General features: G+C 42.3%; 1 protein-coding gene across 3 annotated transcripts in view; it reads right to left on the minus strand.

Annotated features, from left to right (window-relative positions):
* Positions 1–1,358: 1,358 nt before the first annotated feature.
* Positions 1,359–16,303, minus strand: part of LOC122976080 (sorting nexin-9-like) — a 26,387-nt gene continuing 11,442 nt past the window's right edge. For all 3 annotated transcript variants that reach the window (XM_044344369.1, XM_044344370.1, XM_044344371.1), the window contains 6 exons: positions 16,165–16,242; positions 15,814–15,890; positions 15,419–15,508; positions 12,261–12,375; positions 1,985–2,076; positions 1,359–1,628 (listed from right to left, as the gene is read on the minus strand). In XM_044344369.1, coding sequence (XP_044200304.1) covers positions 1,581–1,628; positions 1,985–2,076; positions 12,261–12,375; positions 15,419–15,508; positions 15,814–15,890; positions 16,165–16,242 — 500 coding nt within the window. In that variant the 3' untranslated portion in view covers positions 1,359–1,580. The remainder of the gene's footprint in view (positions 1,629–1,984; positions 2,077–12,260; positions 12,376–15,418; positions 15,509–15,813; positions 15,891–16,164; positions 16,243–16,303) is intronic.

Consider the following 16,303-nt stretch of genomic DNA (forward strand, 5'->3'; position numbering starts at 1 on the left):
AAACCAGGCATCATTTTCCATCATGTTAACGTCTCCATCACTGAACATTGTGTTGAACTAACTGCAGGTTTCAGTGACCACTTCCTGTTATTAAAACACGTCTAATAACAAGCAGGGCTGTGATTGGCCAGCAGTAACAGGAAGTGCTCCTGCTGCTACTCATATACAGACTCAAGAAAAAAAAAGATTAAAGACAGAAGCAACAGTAAGATGATCTTCAATTAACTTTCCGTTAGCGAAAGAATCTACACTGCAAAAACTCCCCTACTGGAAACGCTACTAAATATTCTTTGAACTGGTGAAATTTGATCATTTCAAGCAAGAAAATCTGCCAGTGGGGTCAGAAAAATGACTAAAGAACTATCTTCTTCTCTGTCGACACCCACAAACCTGAAACCTGCAGACGTGCTGCTCTGCAGGTTTCAGTGACCACTTCCTGTTACTGCTGGCCAATCACAGCCCTGCAGGGCTCTCCACAACATCTCTGATGTTTGTGCTTGCGGGAAACACTGTTATCCATCTAGAGCTCTCTATCTATCAGCATCTGATTCAAAACTCATGACTTCTCTTTACTTGTATGAAACAATTTCTTAATGTCTGTTCTTGTTTGTTGCACCGGGAAATAGCAGAGACCAGAGCACATGAAGACCTGAAGACACACAGTGTGAGGATCTACGTTTGCCATGAGCCAGATGCAGTGGAATCATAATCGAGGGAATCCCTGTGCTGAAATCTCCCGACAATCTGACCAGAGGATGAATCTCCAGTACCCAGCGAGACTTCACAAAACCTTTGAGGTCTTTCAAAGACTGTTTGTTGGACTTGACACTCAAAACCACCCAAAACCATCCCCCAGGTTCATGAGCCTCAAAAACAAGCTTCTAGCATAGACAATCAAACGTGACCTCACACGCCATACTGGCTGTTTTATTGTTGTTGTTCAATAATGTTATATTTTTCTGAGTGTGATTCTTCAGATTGATGTACCTGAATCTCCAGTTTCCTTCAACACTCTGTTGGCCTTTCAAGAGTGAGACCTCCCAACAGCTGTTTATTCATATTTTTATCATTTAAAAGATTTTGTTGTTATTGTTATTATTGTCTTTCTTATTTAATTATTTTGTTTTTAATTTAACATTTTCGTGCCTGTATAACTGTAATTTATTATTATTAATTAATATTACTATTATGAGATCATTATAAAAATCAAATTCAATGTAAACAAATTTAATTTACAATTGTAAAAACATATTTACATATTAAATATTTATATATAAATATACAGTATAACAATGTATATGTAACAATCAATAATGTTTTTAATATGATGATAATTAATGAATAAAGACCAAACAGACTAAAGAGATAAAAGATGAATTTAATGTGAACAATGTTAAACATGTAAAAGAACATTAAAGATTAAAGATTTTAAATAAATGTTTTATATCAAAGTGTCAGAAAAATAATCAATCAGTGTGATCAGCTCTATTGATATTAAATCTATTTCTCATATAACAGAAAGATGTGACAGATTTATGTCATCGGTGATGTCATCGGTGACGTCATCGGTGACGTCATCCTCACAGTGTGGTGAACTGGCTCAGAGCTCCTCTCAGCTTATCAGCGATCTGACCAATCAGAGAGCAGAGAGGAGATGACATCACACAACGATACATTCCTGCACCTGACACCCCCCCGACACACACACACAAATGCGCGCACACACATACTCACACACACACGGACGTGCACACACACACATAATCACACACACACGCACACACATACTCACACACACACACACACACACACACACATACTCACGCACACACACACACACATACTCACGCACACACACACACACACACACACACACACACACATACTCACACACACACACACACACACATACTCACGCACACACACACACACACACACACACACACACATACTCACATGCACATACTCACACATCCCCCCTCACCTGTTGGTAGAAGGTCACCTGTTCCTCCAGGTAATGCTGCATCACTCTGTTGTAGTCGTAGATACGGTTGCTATGGAAATGATTCATCTCAGCTGTCAGGAGACAGACGGAGTTGGATTACAACACAGGTGTGTAGAAAAGTGTGTAGTACAGTGTGTAGTACAGTGTGTGTATTGTGTGTTACCCTGCAGTGTGTAGTACAGTGTGTAGTACAGTGTGTGTATCGTGTGTTACCCTGCAGTGTGTAGTACAGTGTGTAGTACAGTGTGTGTATTGTGTGTTACCCTGCAGTGTGTAGTACAGTGTGTAGTACAGTGTGTGTATTGTGTGTTACCCTGCAGTGTGTGGTACAGTGTGTAGTACAGTGTGTGTATTGTGTGTTACCCTGCAGTGTGTAGTACAGTGTGTAGTACAGTGTGTGTATTGTGTGTTACCCTGCAGTGTGTAGTACAGTGTGTAGTACAGTGTGTGTATCGTGTGTTACCCTGCAGTGTGTAGTACAGTGTGTAGTACAGTGTGTGTATTGTGTGTTACCCTGCAGTGTGTAGTACAGTGTGTAGTACAGTGTGTGTATTGTGTGTTACCCTGCAGTGTGTGGTACAGTGTGTAGTACAGTGTGTGTATTGTGTGTTACCCTGCAGTGTGTAGTACAGTGTGTAGTACAGTGTGTGTATTGTGTGTTACCCTGCAGTGTGTAGTACAGTGTGTAGTACAGTGTGTGTATTGTGTGTTACCCTGCAGTGTGTAGTAGAGTGTGTAGTACAGTGTGTGTATTATGTGTTACCCTGCAGTGTGTAGTACAGTGTGTAGTACAGTGTGTGTATTGTGTGTTACCCTGCAGTGTGTAGTACAGTGTGTAGTACAGTGTGTGTATTGTGTGTTACCCTGCAGTGTGTAGTACAGTGTGTAGTACAGTGTGTGTATTGTGTGTTACCCTGCAGTGTGTAGTACAGTGTGTGTATTGTGTGTTACCCTGCAGTGTGTAGTACAGTGTGTAGTACAGTGTGTGTATTGTGTGTTACCCTGCAGTGTGTAGTACAGTGTGTAGTAGAGTGTGTATTGTGTGTATCATGTGTTACCCTGCAGTGTGTAGTACAGTGTGTAGTACAGTGTGTGTATTGTGTGTTGCCCTGCAGTGTGTAGTACAGTGTGTAGTACAGTGTGTTACCCTGCAGTGTGTAGTACAGTGTGTAGTACAGTGTGTAGTACAGTGTGTGTATTGTGTGTTACCCTGCAGTGTGTAGTACAGTGTGTGTATTGTGTGTTACCCTGCAGTGTGTAGTACAGTGTGTAGTACAGTGTGTATTGTGTGTATCATGTGTTACCCTGCAGTGTGTAGTACAGTGTGTAGTACAGTGTGTGTATTGTGTGTTGCCCTGCAGTGTGTAGTACAGTGTGTAGTACAGTGTGTGTATCGTGTGTTACCCTGCAGTGTGTAGTACAGTGTGTAGTACAGTGTGTGTATTGTGTGTTACCCTGCAGTGTGTAGTACAGTGTGTAGTATCGTGTGTAGTACAGTGTGTATTGTGTGTATCGTGTGTTACCCTGCAGTGTGTAGTACAGTGTGTAGTACAGTGTGTATATTGTGTGTTACCCTGTAGTGTGTAGTACAGTGTGTAGTACAGTGTGTATATTGTGTGTTACCCTGTAGTGTGTAGTACAGTGTGTAGTACAGTGTGTAGTATCGTGTGTTACCCTGCAGTGTGTAGTACAGTGTGTAGTACAGTGTTTGTATCGTGTGTTACCCTGCAGTGTGTAGTACAGTGTGTAGTACAGTGTGTGTATTGTGTGTTACCCTGCAGTGTGTAGTACAGTGTGTGTATTGTGTGTTACCCTGCAGTGTGTAGTACAGTGTGTAGTACAGTGTGTATTGTGTGTATCATGTGTTACCCTGCAGTGTGTAGTACAGTGTGTAGTACAGTGTGTGTATTGTGTGTTGCCCTGCAGTGTGTAGTACAGTGTGTAGTACAGTGTGTGTATCGTGTGTTACCCTGCAGTGTGTAGTACAGTGTGTAGTACAGTGTGTGTATTGTGTGTTGCCCTGCAGTGTGTAGTACAGTGTGTAGTACAGTGTGTGTATCGTGTGTTACCCTGCAGTGTGTAGTACAGTGTGTAGTACAGTGTGTGTATCGTGTGTATTGTGTGTTACCCTGCAGTGTGTAGTACAGTGTGTGTATTGTGTGTTACCCTGCAGTGTGTAGTACAGTGTGTAGTACAGTGTGTATTGTGTGTATCATGTGTTACCCTGCAGTGTGTAGTACAGTGTGTAGTACAGTGTGTGTATTGTGTGTTGCCCTGCAGTGTGTAGTACAGTGTGTAGTACAGTGTGTGTATCGTGTGTTACCCTGCAGTGTGTAGTACAGTGTGTAGTACAGTGTGTGTATTGTGTGTTACCCTGCAGTGTGTAGTACAGTGTGTAGTATCGTGTGTAGTACAGTGTGTATTGTGTGTATCGTGTGTTACCCTGCAGTGTGTAGTACAATGTGTAGTACAGTGTGTATATTGTGTGTTACCCTGTAGTGTGTAGTACAGTGTGTAGTACAGTGTGTAGTATCGTGTGTTACCCTGCAGTGTGTAGTACAGTGTGTAGTACAGTGTGTGTATTGTGTGTTACCCTGCAGTGTGTAGTACAGTGTGTAGTACAGTGTGTGTATTGTGTGTTACCCTGCAGTGTGTAGTACAGTGTGTAGTACAGTGTGTGTATTGTGTGTTACCCTGCAGTGTGTAGTACAGTGTGTAGTACAGTGTGTAGTATCGTGTGTTACCCTGCAGTGTGTAGTACAGTGTGTATAGTGTGTATCGTGTGTTACCCTGCAGTGTGTAGTACAGTGTGTATAGTGTGTATCGTGTGTTACCCTGCAGTGTGTAGTACAGTGTGTATTGTGTGTATCGTGTGTTACCCTGCAGTGTGTAGTACAGTGTGTGTATTGTGTGTTACCCTGCAGTGTGTAGTACAGTGTGTAGTACAGTGTGTGTATCGTGTGTTACCCTGCAGTGTGTAGTACAGTGTGTAGTACAGTGTGTAGTACAGTGTGTGTATTGTGTGTTGCCCTGCAGTGTGTAGTACAGTGTGTAGTACAGTGTGTGTATTGTGTGTTACCCTGCAGTGTGTAGTACAGTGTGTGTATTGTGTGTTACCCTGCAGTGTGTAGTACAGTGTGTAGTATCGTGTGTAGTACAGTGTGTATTGTGTGTATCGTGTGTTACCCTGCAGTGTGTAGTACAGTGTGTAGTACAGTGTGTATATTGTGTGTTACCCTGTAGTGTGTAGTACAGTGTGTAGTACAGTGTGTAGTATCGTGTGTTACCCTGCAGTGTGTAGTACAGTGTGTAGTACAGTGTGTGTATTGTGTGTTACCCTGCAGTGTATAGTACAGTGTGTAGTACAGTGTGTAGTATCGTGTGTTACCCTGCAGTGTGTAGTATCGTGTGTATTGTGTGTATCGTGTGTTACCCTGCAGTGTGTAGTACAGTGTGTATTGTGTGTATCGTGTGTTACCCTGCAGTGTGTAGGACAGTGTGTATTGTGTGTATCGTGTGTTACCCTGCAGTGTGTAGTACAGTGTGTATTGTGTGTATCGTGTGTTACCCTGCAGTGTGTAGGACAGTGTGTATTGTGTGTATCGTGTGTTACCCTGCAGTGTGTAGTACAGTGTGTGTATTGTGTGTTACCCTGCAGTGTGTAGTACAGTGTGTAGTACAGTGTGTGTATCGTGTGTTACCCTGCAGTGTGTAGTACAGTGTTTGTATCGTGTGTTACCCTGCAGTGTGTAGTACAGTGTGTAGTACAGTGTGTGTATTGTGTGTTACCCTGCAGTGTGTAGTACAGTGTTTGTATCGTGTGTTACCCTGCAGTGTGTAGTACAGTGTGTGTATTGTGTGTTACCCTGCAGTGTGTAGTACAGTGTGTGTATTGTGTGTTACCCTGCAGTGTGTAGTACAGTGTGTGTATTGTGTGTTACCCTGCAGTGTGTAGTACAGTGTGTAGTACAGTGTGTGTATTGTGTGTTACCCTGCAGTGTGTAGTACAGTGTGTAGTACAATGTGTGTATTGTGTGTTACCCTGCAGTGTGTAGTACAGTGTGTAGTACAGTGTGTGTATCGTGTGTTACCCTGCAGTGTGTAGTACAGTGTGTAGTACAGTGTGTGTATTGTGTGTTACCCTGCAGTGTGTAGTACAGTGTGTAGTACAGTGTGTGTATTGTGTGTTACCCTGCAGTGTGTAGTACAGTGTGTGTATTGTGTGTTACCCTGCAGTGTGTAGTACAGTGTGTAGTACAGTGTGTGTATTGTGTGTTACCCTGCAGTGTGTAGTACAGTGTGTAGTACAGTGTGTATTGTGTGTATCATGTGTTACCCTGCAGTGTGTAGTACAGTGTGTAGTACAGTGTGTGTATTGTGTGTTGCCCTGCAGTGTGTAGTACAGTGTGTAGTACAGTGTGTGTATCGTGTGTTACCCTGCAGTGTGTAGTACAGTGTGTAGTACAGTGTGTAGTACAGTGTGTGTATTGTGTGTTACCCTGCAGTGTGTAGTACAGTGTGTGTATTGTGTGTTACCCTGCAGTGTGTAGTACAGTGTGTAGTACAGTGTGTATTGTGTGTATCATGTGTTACCCTGCAGTGTGTAGTACAGTGTGTAGTACAGTGTGTGTATTGTGTGTTGCCCTGCAGTGTGTAGTACAGTGTGTAGTACAGTGTGTGTATCGTGTGTTACCCTGCAGTGTGTAGTACAGTGTGTAGTACAGTGTGTGTATTGTGTGTTACCCTGCAGTGTGTAGTACAGTGTGTAGTATCGTGTGTAGTACAGTGTGTATTGTGTGTATCGTGTGTTACCCTGCAGTGTGTAGTACAGTGTGTAGTACAGTGTGTATATTGTGTGTTACCCTGTAGTGTGTAGTACAGTGTGTAGTACAGTGTGTATATTGTGTGTTACCCTGTAGTGTGTAGTACAGTGTGTAGTACAGTGTGTAGTATCGTGTGTTACCCTGCAGTGTGTAGTACAGTGTGTAGTACAGTGTTTGTATCGTGTGTTACCCTGCAGTGTGTAGTACAGTGTGTAGTACAGTGTGTGTATTGTGTGTTACCCTGCAGTGTGTAGTACAGTGTGTGTATTGTGTGTTACCCTGCAGTGTGTAGTACAGTGTGTAGTACAGTGTGTATTGTGTGTATCATGTGTTACCCTGCAGTGTGTAGTACAGTGTGTAGTACAGTGTGTGTATTGTGTGTTGCCCTGCAGTGTGTAGTACAGTGTGTAGTACAGTGTGTGTATCGTGTGTTACCCTGCAGTGTGTAGTACAGTGTGTAGTACAGTGTGTGTATCGTGTGTATTGTGTGTTACCCTGCAGTGTGTAGTACAGTGTGTGTATTGTGTGTTACCCTGCAGTGTGTAGTACAGTGTGTAGTACAGTGTGTATTGTGTGTATCATGTGTTACCCTGCAGTGTGTAGTACAGTGTGTAGTACAGTGTGTGTATTGTGTGTTGCCCTGCAGTGTGTAGTACAGTGTGTAGTACAGTGTGTGTATCGTGTGTTACCCTGCAGTGTGTAGTACAGTGTGTAGTACAGTGTGTGTATTGTGTGTTACCCTGCAGTGTGTAGTACAGTGTGTAGTATCGTGTGTAGTACAGTGTGTATTGTGTGTATCGTGTGTTACCCTGCAGTGTGTAGTACAGTGTGTAGTACAGTGTGTATATTGTGTGTTACCCTGTAGTGTGTAGTACAGTGTGTAGTACAGTGTGTATATTGTGTGTTACCCTGTAGTGTGTAGTACAGTGTGTAGTACAGTGTGTAGTATCGTGTGTTACCCTGCAGTGTGTAGTACAGTGTGTAGTACAGTGTGTGTATTGTGTGTTACCCTGCAGTGTGTAGTACAGTGTGTAGTACAGTGTGTGTATTGTGTGTTACCCTGCAGTGTGTAGTACAGTGTGTAGTACAGTGTGTGTATTGTGTGTTACCCTGCAGTGTGTAGTACAGTGTGTAGTACAGTGTGTAGTATCGTGTGTTACCCTGCAGTGTGTAGTACAGTGTGTATAGTGTGTATCGTGTGTTACCCTGCAGTGTGTAGTACAGTGTGTATAGTGTGTATCGTGTGTTACCCTGCAGTGTGTAGTACAGTGTGTATTGTGTGTATCGTGTGTTACCCTGCAGTGTGTAGTACAGTGTGTGTATTGTGTGTTACCCTGCAGTGTGTAGTACAGTGTGTAGTACAGTGTGTGTATCGTGTGTTACCCTGCAGTGTGTAGTACAGTGTGTAGTACAGTGTGTAGTACAGTGTGTGTATTGTGTGTTGCCCTGCAGTGTGTAGTACAGTGTGTAGTACAGTGTGTGTATTGTGTGTTACCCTGCAGTGTGTAGTACAGTGTGTGTATTGTGTGTTACCCTGCAGTGTGTAGTACAGTGTGTAGTATCGTGTGTAGTACAGTGTGTATTGTGTGTATCGTGTGTTACCCTGCAGTGTGTAGTACAGTGTGTAGTACAGTGTGTATATTGTGTGTTACCCTGTAGTGTGTAGTACAGTGTGTAGTACAGTGTGTAGTATCGTGTGTTACCCTGCAGTGTGTAGTACAGTGTGTAGTACAATGTGTGTATTGTGTGTTACCCTGCAGTGTATAGTACAGTGTGTAGTACAGTGTGTAGTATCGTGTGTTACCCTGCAGTGTGTAGTATCGTGTGTATTGTGTGTATCGTGTGTTACCCTGCAGTGTGTAGTACAGTGTGTATTGTGTGTATCGTGTGTTACCCTGCAGTGTGTAGGACAGTGTGTATTGTGTGTATCGTGTGTTACCCTGCAGTGTGTAGTACAGTGTGTATTGTGTGTATCGTGTGTTACCCTGCAGTGTGTAGGACAGTGTGTATTGTGTGTATCGTGTGTTACCCTGCAGTGTGTAGTACAGTGTGTATTGTGTGTATCGTGTGTTACCCTGCAGTGTGTAGGACAGTGTGTATTGTGTGTATCGTGTGTTACCCTGCAGTGTGTAGTACAGTGTGTGTATTGTGTGTTACCCTGCAGTGTGTAGTACAGTGTGTAGTACAGTGTGTGTATCGTGTGTTACCCTGCAGTGTGTAGTACAGTGTTTGTATCGTGTGTTACCCTGCAGTGTGTAGTACAGTGTGTAGTACAGTGTGTGTATTGTGTGTTACCCTGCAGTGTGTAGTACAGTGTGTAGTACAGTGTTTGTATCGTGTGTTACCCTGCAGTGTGTAGTACAGTGTGTGTATTGTGTGTTACCCTGCAGTGTGTAGTACAGTGTGTGTATTGTGTGTTACCCTGCAGTGTGTAGTACAGTGTGTGTATTGTGTGTTACCCTGCAGTGTGTAGTACAGTGTGTAGTACAGTGTGTGTATTGTGTGTTACCCTGCAGTGTGTAGTACAGTGTGTAGTACAATGTGTGTATTGTGTGTTACCCTGCAGTGTGTAGTACAGTGTGTAGTACAGTGTGTGTATCGTGTGTTACCCTGCAGTGTGTAGTACAGTGTGTAGTACAGTGTGTGTATTGTGTGTTACCCTGCAGTGTGTAGTACAGTGTGTAGTATCGTGTGTAGTACAGTGTGTATTGTGTGTATCGTGTGTTACCCTGCAGTGTGTAGTACAGTGTGTAGTACAGTGTGTATATTGTGTGTTACCCTGTAGTGTGTAGTACAGTGTGTAGTACAGTGTGTATATTGTGTGTTACCCTGTAGTGTGTAGTACAGTGTGTAGTACAGTGTGTAGTATCGTGTGTTACCCTGCAGTGTGTAGTACAGTGTGTAGTACAGTGTTTGTATCGTGTGTTACCCTGCAGTGTGTAGTACAGTGTGTAGTACAGTGTGTGTATTGTGTGTTACCCTGCAGTGTGTAGTACAGTGTGTGTATTGTGTGTTACCCTGCAGTGTGTAGTACAGTGTGTAGTACAGTGTGTATTGTGTGTATCATGTGTTACCCTGCAGTGTGTAGTACAGTGTGTAGTACAGTGTGTGTATTGTGTGTTGCCCTGCAGTGTGTAGTACAGTGTGTAGTACCGTGTGTGTATCGTGTGTTACCCTGCAGTGTGTAGTACAGTGTGTAGTACAGTGTGTGTATCGTGTGTATTGTGTGTTACCCTGCAGTGTGTAGTACAGTGTGTGTATTGTGTGTTACCCTGCAGTGTGTATTACAGTGTGTAGTACAGTGTGTATTGTGTGTATCATGTGTTACCCTGCAGTGTGTAGTACAGTGTGTAGTACAGTGTGTGTATTGTGTGTTGCCCTGCAGTGTGTAGTACAGTGTGTAGTACAGTGTGTGTATCGTGTTACCCTGCAGTGTGTAGTACAGTGTGTAGTACAGTGTGTGTATTGTGTGTTACCCTGCAGTGTGTAGTACAGTGTGTAGTATCGTGTGTAGTACAGTGTGTATTGTGTGTATCGTGTGTTACCCTGCAGTGTGTAGTACAGTGTGTAGTACAGTGTGTATATTGTGTGTTACCCTGTAGTGTGTAGTACAGTGTGTAGTACAGTGTGTATATTGTGTGTTACCCTGTAGTGTGTAGTACAGTGTGTAGTATCGTGTGTTACCCTGCAGTGTGTAGTACAGTGTGTAGTACAGTGTGTGTATTGTGTGTTACCCTGCAGTGTGTAGTACAGTGTGTAGTACAGTGTGTGTATTGTGTGTTACCCTGCAGTGTGTAGTACAGTGTGTAGTACAGTGTGTGTATTGTGTGTTACCCTGCAGTGTGTAGTACAGTGTGTAGTACAGTGTGTAGTATCGTGTGTTACCCTGCAGTGTGTAGTACAGTGTGTATAGTGTGTATCGTGTGTTACCCTGCAGTGTGTAGTACAGTGTGTATTGTGTGTATCGTGTGTTACCCTGCAGTGTGTAGTACAGTGTGTATTGTGTGTATCGTGTGTTACCCTGCAGTGTGTAGTACAGTGTGTGTATTGTGTGTTACCCTGCAGTGTGTAGTACAGTGTGTAGTACAGTGTGTGTATCGTGTGTTACCCTGCAGTGTGTAGTACAGTGTGTAGTACAGTGTGTAGTACAGTGTGTGTATTGTGTGTTGCCCTGCAGTGTGTAGTACAGTGTGTAGTACAGTGTGTGTATTGTGTGTTACCCTGCAGTGTGTAGTACAGTGTGTGTATTGTGTGTTACCCTGCAGTGTGTAGTACAGTGTGTAGTATCGTGTGTAGTACAGTGTGTATTGTGTGTATCGTGTGTTACCCTGCAGTGTGTAGTACAGTGTGTAGTACAGTGTGTATATTGTGTGTTACCCTGTAGTGTGTAGTACAGTGTGTAGTACAGTGTGTAGTATCGTGTGTTACCCTGCAGTGTGTAGTACAGTGTGTAGTACAGTGTGTGTATTGTGTGTTACCCTGCAGTGTGTAGTACAGTGTGTAGTACAGTGTGTAGTATCGTGTGTTACCCTGCAGTGTGTAGTATCGTGTGTATTGTGTGTATCGTGTGTTACCCTGCAGTGTGTAGTACAGTGTGTATTGTGTGTATCGTGTGTTACCCTGCAGTGTGTAGGACAGTGTGTATTGTGTGTATCGTGTGTTACCCTGCAGTGTGTAGTACAGTGTGTATTGTGTGTATCATGTGTTACCCTGCAGTGTGTAGGACAGTGTGTATTGTGTGTATCGTGTGTTACCCTGCAGTGTGTAGTACAGTGTGTGTATTGTGTGTTACCCTGCAGTGTGTAGTACAGTGTGTAGTACAGTGTGTGTATCGTGTGTTACCCTGCAGTGTGTAGTACAGTGTTTGTATCGTGTGTTACCCTGCAGTGTGTAGTACAGTGTGTAGTACAGTGTGTGTATTGTGTGTTACCCTGCAGTGTGTAGTACAGTGTGTAGTACAGTGTGTGTATCGTGTGTTACCCTGCAGTGTGTAGTACAGTGTGTAGTACAGTGTTTGTATCGTGTGTTACCCTGCAGTGTGTAGTACAGTGTTTGTATCGTGTGTTACCCTGCAGTGTGTAGTACAGTGTGTAGTACAGTGTTTGTATCGTGTGTTACCCTGCAGTGTGTAGTACAGTGTGTGTATTGTGTGTTACCCTGCAGTGTGTAGTACAGTGTGTGTATTGTGTGTTACCCTGCAGTGTGTAGTACAGTGTGTAGTACAGTGTGTGTATTGTGTGTTACCCTGCAGTGTGTAGTACAGTGTGTAGTACAATGTGTGTATTGTGTGTTACCCTGCAGTGTGTAGTACAGTGTGTAGTACAGTGTGTGTATTGTGTGTTACCCTGCAGTGTGTAGTACAGTGTGTGTATTGTGTGTTACCCTGCAGTGTGTAGTACAGTGTGTAGTACAGTGTGTGTATCGTGTGTTACCCTGCAGTGTGTAGCTCATGCAGCTGATTCGATGATTCAGGGTTTTTCGGTCGTTGTTGCTGATTTTTCCTGCAGAAACTAAACGATCTCCTTCCTTCACTTTGTCTATTGCAGCCTGCACACACACACACACACACAGACGTGCACTCACACACACACACACACACACACACAGACGTGCACTCACACACACAAACACACACACACACACACCCTTCATGACATCATTGCATCTCATTAAAAACAGTTAATGTTTCACTTTTGTTTCTGTCGACGTCCTAAAAAAATAAGTTGGAGTGGGGGACAGAGGAGGACGGGTGCCTGCTGTCCTCCGCAGGGCGGGATCTCTTACATTAGACTCAATGTATTTCATTTTTTTTCATGCTAATCTGTGATTGGCCATGACACGTAAAATGGAGGCTGTCCTCCCTAACCAATCAACAACCAGAATGCAATATTGACATCGAGTTGGTCCAATGATAGTTTCCAGATTTCATCTTCAATTCTCTCCACTGTAAGGCAGAGTAGCAGCAGCTCCTCGCTTAGCCAATACAACAGTTAGCTTGTTGTAGCAGCCTGAAGGACTCTTTATACATCCATGGAAGGACTGCTAAGGACTGTTGTTAAGCTAACAGGAGAAATTATCTGGACTGTGCAGCGCAGCAGCAGCAGGACGCTGCCGGGGAGGCTGGAGAGAGAAGCAACCGGAGAAACAACCAAGAGAGTTAGCTTGTTTGTCATTGTTGCTAATGATATCAGACTGGTTAACCAGCAGCCATAAAGTTCTGTTAACTAACAAACAAGATGACCAACAGTCACAAATGGACGTTGTGACATGAATACTTCATCTCCATGATAGAAAGAAGACGTCAGATAACGTGAGTCAGATACAGCTTCTCTCTCTCTCTGTCTCTTTGGTCGCTAATTATATCTCTGATGGTTAAATGTCTCTGTGTGGCTTTTTTGTGTTTTTTTAAATCTCCTTAACAAAAATGCAGCAGAGATCATATAATGTGTTGTGGGTAACGTTAGTTTGCTTGTTGAAGTTACAGTGAGCTGACTTTTTAATTGAGTGTTTGTTCAGTCCCCTGTTGATGTTGTGTGATTAGTGAATGAGTGTGCAGGAGGTCTGGCTGCTTGCTTCTGACAGTTTCTTTAGTTTGTTTTTAAACCGAGCTGTATATTGAGTAATAAGCTTAAAGTTAAATAGAATAACAAGTGTTAACTACTGGTGTAACTGATCGTAGTTGATCTGTGATCCGTACGGATCGCCCCCCACGGTTTGACAGGCATATGAACTGTGGATTAATTGCAAAATTTAATGTCTCATTTAAGACAAAGTAAACAAACTGCTGTATGTACAAGTCACGGACAGACAGCGTGTCGCTAACAGGGATTTTGAAGAGCAACGATAAAACCAGCATCAACGGGTCTGATGTGACATTCGAGTTGTTTACCTGCTGTTTAATGTGCTGCAGCTGAGCAGCTAATTAGCATCTAGCTGCTAACTGGTGTTAGCGGTGAATGTTTGTTATCATCAGGTTTTGATGATGTGGACAGAGGCTGTTTCATTCACTGTTTAAAAGAGGAAGGTTTCATGCCTCATATTGCAATAACTGAGCATTTAATATTTTATATATTTTATTTTATTTTATTTAAACATTGGACATCTTAAATGTTGTTTTCATTTAAGACCATGGGCGAAAGTTCCTTGCTGTTCCTGGCTGTCAGTGTGTTACAGATATATAGAAAACAAAGTTTTATTTCTTTGACTCAAATCCGTGATACGATCCGAACCGTGAGTTTGTGATCCGTTGCACCCCTAGTGTTAACATGTCAGCTTTGTAGACTATATTTTGTATATCGTACATATAGATGAGAGTGTGTAAGTCATGTATTTGATACGTGCATTAATATTTTCTGATGTGAACCTTCACTTTTAGATCTGTGAATGTTTTTAGTGCTCAGCACTGATCTGAACCTGTATCACAGTATAAGCTCTGTGCTACTTTATATATTTCTGTATACTAAGTACTGTATGTACTAGTACTGTGTGTATAGTACTACTGTGTGATATTACTGTATGTACTAGTACTGTGTGTGTAGTACTACTGTGTAGTATTACTGTGTGCACTAGTACTGTGTGTGTAGTGCTACTGTGTGTAGTATTACTGTGTGTACTAGTACTGTGTGTGTAGTATTACTGTATGTACTAGTACTGTGTGTGTAGTGCTACTGTGTGTAGTATTACTGTGTGTACTAGTACTGTGTGTGTAGTATTACTGTATGTACTAGTACTGTGTGTGTAGTGCTACTGTGTGTAGTATTACTGTGTGTACTAGTACTGTGTGTGTAGTATTACTGTGTGCAGTATTACTGTGTGTACTAGTACTGTGTGTGTAGTACTACTGTGTGGTATTACTGTATGTACTAGTACTGTGTGTGTAGTACTACTGTGTGGTATTACTGTATGTACTAGTACTGTGTGTGTAGTACTACTGTGTGGTATTACTGTGTGTACTAGTACTGTGTGTGTAGTACTACTGTGTGGTATTACTGTATGTACTAGTACTGTGTGTGTAGTACTACTGTGTGATATTACTGTATGTACTAGTACTGTGTGTGTAGTACTACTGTGTAGTATTACTGTGTGCACTAGTACTGTGTGTGTAGTGCTACTGTGTGTAGTATTACTGTGTGTACTAGTACTGTGTGTGTAGTACTACTGTGTGTAGTATTACTGTGTGTAGTATTACTGTGTGTAGTATTACTGTGTGCACTAGTACTGTGTGTGTAGTACTACTGTGTGTAGTATTACTGTATGTACTAGTACTGTGTGTGTAGTATTACTGTGTGCAGTATTACTGTGTGTACTAGTACTGTGTGTGTAGTGCTACTGTGTGTAGTATTACTGTGTACTAGTACTGTGTGTGTAGTACTACTGTGTGTAGTATTACTGTGTGCAGTATTACTGTGTGTACTAGTACTGTGTGTGTAGTGCTACTGTGTGTAGTATTACTGTGTGTACTAGTACTGTGTGTGTAGTGCTACTGTGTGTAGTATTACTGTGTGTACTAGTACTGTGTGTGTAGTGCTACTGTGTGTAGTATTACTGTGTGTACTAGTACTGTGTGTGTAGTACTCTACTACTGCAGTACCTTGTGTACAGCAATGATTTCTGGGAAACATCCCAGCAGCCCCTTGTACTCGCCGTTTGTCTCCAACAGGAAGTGAAGATCCTTCTGAGGCTGCAGGTCAACACAGGTCAGAGGTCAGAGGTCATTCTAGATCACACGTTCAGCATAAATAAATAAAATACTCATTAAGTACTGTAAATATTATATATAAAATAATATTATTTACAATATTTAATATAAGTTGAGAAGCATGATAAACATACAAATATAATTAATCCATACTGATCCAGGCAGTAATGAGTATAAAGATTATAATTTATATTTCAACATTTGTATATATTTTATCTTCATATGTGTGTGTATTATTATGTATATATATATATATATGTGTGTGTGTGTGTGTGTGTGTGTTTTACCTGCTGTGCGACTATCTCTGCGATCTCCTCGTATGTTTTTCCAGCAGCAGTCAGAGCTTCAGTCAGCGTCTCTTCTCCTGAAAACACAAACATCAACAAATAAACTCTTTAGAACATCTTTGGAATAATAAAATATATAAAAATATAAATAATGAACCTGACACATGACTGACATTTCCCTTCTTTACTTGAAGAAACAACCACCGTCACATTAACCTGTTGATCATCTGACTTTATTCTCTGATTGTCAAACCTCTGATTGTCCCTGAACGCACCAACACAAACACCTTTACTCTGAAAACATGAAGGACACTTCCTGCTTCCTGGTTAACGTGTTTCCTCTCTGCTCACCTGGATATTTGCTGCTGCTGAACACAGCTGACAGGTTACTGAAGGCTCGGCCAATCCGCTCGTACTCTTTAGGCAGCGCTACACACACACACAGACACACACACAGACACACACACACACACACACACACAGACACACA

The sequence above is a fragment of the Thunnus albacares genome, chromosome 24, assembly GCF_914725855.1.
Source record: "Thunnus albacares chromosome 24, fThuAlb1.1, whole genome shotgun sequence".
Taxonomy (NCBI): domain Eukaryota; kingdom Metazoa; phylum Chordata; class Actinopteri; order Scombriformes; family Scombridae; genus Thunnus; species Thunnus albacares.